Source organism: Lynx canadensis, chromosome E2, assembly GCF_007474595.2.
Source record: "Lynx canadensis isolate LIC74 chromosome E2, mLynCan4.pri.v2, whole genome shotgun sequence".
In the NCBI taxonomy this organism is placed as follows: Eukaryota; Metazoa; Chordata; class Mammalia; order Carnivora; family Felidae; genus Lynx; species Lynx canadensis.
The window spans coordinates 59496598-59500077 of NC_044317.1; the positions used below are offsets into that span (position 1 = coordinate 59496598).

The window sequence follows — 3480 nt, forward strand, 5'->3', positions numbered from 1 at the left end:
CAAAGCATAAGAGACTCTTAAAGACTGAGAACAAACTGAGGGTTGATGGGGGGTGGGAGGGAGGGGAGGGTGGGTGATGGGTATTGAGGACGGCACCTTTTGGGATGAGCACTGGGTGTTGTATGGAAACCAATTTGACAATAAATTTCATATTAAAAAAAAGATGTAATTTTCAATTTAAAAATCACTTTATTTTTTCAAAAATTTTAATGTTTATTTTGAGAGAGAGAGAGAGAGAGAGAACAAACAGAAAAGGGTCAGAGAGAGAAGGAGACACAGAATCTGAAGCAGGCTCCAGGCTCTGAGCTGTCAGCATAGAGCCTGACATGGGGCTTGAACTCGTAAACCATGAGGTCATGACCTGAGCCGAAGTTGAATGCTTATCTGACTGAGCCACCCAGGTGCCCCTAAAAAATCACTTTAATCTGTGTCGTTTGTGTCTATAAGACAGAGCTGAACCTCTTTCACTGGGAACTCAAGATGGCATTCTGCTGTGGTTCCAGCTGTACTAGACTCAGCGTTGTGTGGACATGTCAGGGGTGTCGTATCTGATGCCTGTGCACCAGTGTCATCTGAATGCCGTGATCTTCCTTGTCTTCCCTGTGCATGCAGACACCTTCAAGGTCTGGCTTCTGCGTCCCCAGTTGCTGTAGCACCACACTCCACTCCTCTTGCTATTATTCCTCCGTGGAGCTCACTTCACAGCCAGCTGAAAATATGCAAAGCATAACGTGAGCACCTCAGAGCATGGACCCCATCCGCCTTGCCCGGAACAATGCCTGGTCCACGTTAGCTGCTCGGTGAATCTGGTCGAATAAATAAGAGAACAACTCACTGAAGAAAGGTGATGTCTTATCCATCTCCATATTCCCAAGGATTTACAGCTATAATAATTCTACTGGCTATAGAGAATTTGCTGAATTCCAGACCCTATTCAAAACACTTTATATAGATTTGTCACATTCACAGCCACACTGTGAGGGAGATATGCGTGACAAAGGTTGTGGTCATCTACAACATCAGTCCTTCCTTCTTCCTTTAGTAATAGATCCACCATATCTCAGCTGGAAATCCAGAAAAAAAAATGTTTCCATGGCACAAGAACAGACATTCAGATCAATGGAACAGAAAAGGGAACCCAGAAATGGACCCACAAATGTATGGCCAACTCATCTCTGACAAAGCAGGAGGAATATCCAATGGAATAAAGACAGTCTCTTCAGCAAGTGGTACTGGGAAAACTGGACAGCGACATGCAGAAGAATGAACCTGGACCACTTTCTTACATCATACACACACAAAAAATGTTTCTCAGCTCTTCCCTTGTCTCTCCATGATGTCATAGGAGTATGTGCTGGACAAATGTCCATGGAAAAGTTTTAGGTTATGCTTTTTAGGGGAAAGACACTTTCCTGTACTTCCTTCACTCTCCTTCTCTTCTGGTTGGAATTCAAGCGTGATGACTGGAGCTGGAGCAGCCATCTTGCACCCTGACCTGGAAGCGTCATGCTGAGAATGATATAACAAGATAGGGGAACTCTGACGTTTTGGACTGTCTTATTAATACCAAATAAGTGCTGCTACATTGATGAGAAATTCGTTGTATCCTGTTTAAGCAACTGTTTTAGGCTGAAATCCATTACCTAACCAATATGATGCTGTATTAGTCAGTCATTGCTACAACACTGCTGTGTTACAAGCAATCCAAAAATGTTTTTCAGTGGCTTCAGTAGCACACTTGTTTTTTTTTTTTTTTTTTCTGGCTTCTGGATCTATGGTGGTGTTCTGCTTCAGGCTGCAGGGCAGGCTTAGGTCTGTTCTACCTGTCTCTCATCCCAGAACCAGGAGATGTTCTTCTCAAGGCAAATGGCAAGAAGGCAGTGGAAACAGTGCTTCCCCAGACATCAGCTCAGGACTCTCAATTTGGTCTACGTTCCATTAGCCAAAGCCAATTACACGGTGAAGCAAAAGTTGTTGGGAACAGGGGAGTGTTATTATTACTTTTTAAAGTTTTTATTTAAATTCCAGTTGGTTAACATACAGTGTAATATTAGTTTCAGGTGCACAATCTAGTGACCCAACACTTTGATACATCACCCGGTGCTCATCACAAGGGCCCTCCTTCTTCCCCATCACCTGTTCAATGCACCCCCACCCACCTCCCTTCTGGAGACCATCAGTGTGCTCTGTTAAAATCAGGAGCCGGCAAAGTGTGTTGTCGCTGAAGAGACCCGGGGTGAGTGGAGGGCTTTGTGCAGCACTGCCTGGACCTCCCTGTTCCGCAGGCAGTAGATGACGGGGCTGCACATGGGCGTGACCACCGTGTAGATGACAGATAGCACCTTGTTGAGGTCTGTGGAACCAATGAGGCGGGGGCGGGAATACATGAAGAGGACCACCCCATAGAAGAGGCCCACCACCACCAGGTGGGAGGCACAGGTGGAGAGGGCTCTGCAGCGGGTGACGGCTGACGGCATGTGGAGCACAGCCCTCCCGATGGCCACATAGGAGGCCAGAGCCACTAGCAATGACCCACAGAAGATGACGATAGCAGAGATGAAGTCCACCAGCTCCGTCAGGGCCACGTTGGTGCAGGACAGGTTCAGCAGAGGGGAGACGTCACAGAAGAAGTGGTTGAGGACGTTGGGGCCACAGTAGGACAGGCTGGCGATGCATGATGTCTTGGCCACTGAGACCAACAGCCCCCCAAGCCATGAGGACAAGGCTAAGCCCAGGCAGACCTGGGGCCTCATGAGCAGTGGGTAGTGGAGTGGGCGGCAGATGGCCACGTAGCGGTCATAGGCCATGGAGGCCAGGAGGGTGCACTTGGTACTAATGAGAGCTACGAATAAAAAGAGCTGTGTCATGCAGGCTGCGAAGGGCACATGGCATGGACTGGAGCCCAGCCCCACGAGCAGGCTGGGCACGGTCACGGACACGTAGCACATCTCCAGGCAGCTCAGGTTGCCCAGGAAGAAATACATGGGCTTGTGGAGCTCGATGTGACTGCAGATGAGGTAGATGATGAGCGTGTTCTCCAGGAGGGTCAGCAGGTAGAGGGCCAGGAAGATGGCAAACAGGACAATCCTTATGCCCAGCCTTGTGGATAAACCCAACAAGACAAACTCCTGGACTCCGGTCACGTTGCCCAACTCCAATGGCCTCTCCATCTAAGTGCAAAAGAAGCAGGTTAGAGGAGACTGTGATCCACGCAGGAGTAAAACGGCAAAAGAGGAAGAGCATCAGGGGTCTGAGAGCCAATGTAAGTGCTGTGGGTTGACTGTTGTCAGGAGGACTGGTGAGGTGGGACGTCGCAAAACCGGAAATGGAAAACCTCCACGTGTACTTAGTAAATCTGTGACCTTCGGCAATTCAACCCTCAGGTTGAATAAGCCTCAGGTATCTTTTTTAAAAAAATTAATGTTTATTTATTTTTGAGAGAGAAAGATAGCTAGAGTGGGGGAAAGGCAGGGGGGGTGT

General features: G+C 48.1%; 1 protein-coding gene across 1 annotated transcript; it reads right to left on the reverse strand.

The window, feature by feature from the left end:
* Nucleotides 1-2195: 2195 nt before the first annotated feature.
* LOC115502443 (olfactory receptor 5-like) lies at nt 2196-3170 on the reverse strand. Its single transcript, XM_030297819.1, has one exon. It carries the CDS (start codon nt 3168-3170, stop codon nt 2196-2198), a length of 975 nt encoding a protein of 324 aa, XP_030153679.1.
* Between the last annotated feature and the right edge of the window lie 310 nt (nt 3171-3480).

What these genes read in the sequence shown, in the direction of transcription:
- LOC115502443 (XM_030297819.1), bottom strand. Translation starts at nt 3,170, where the DNA reads ATGGAGAGGCCATTGGAGTTGGGCAACGTGACCGGAGTCCAGGAGTTT.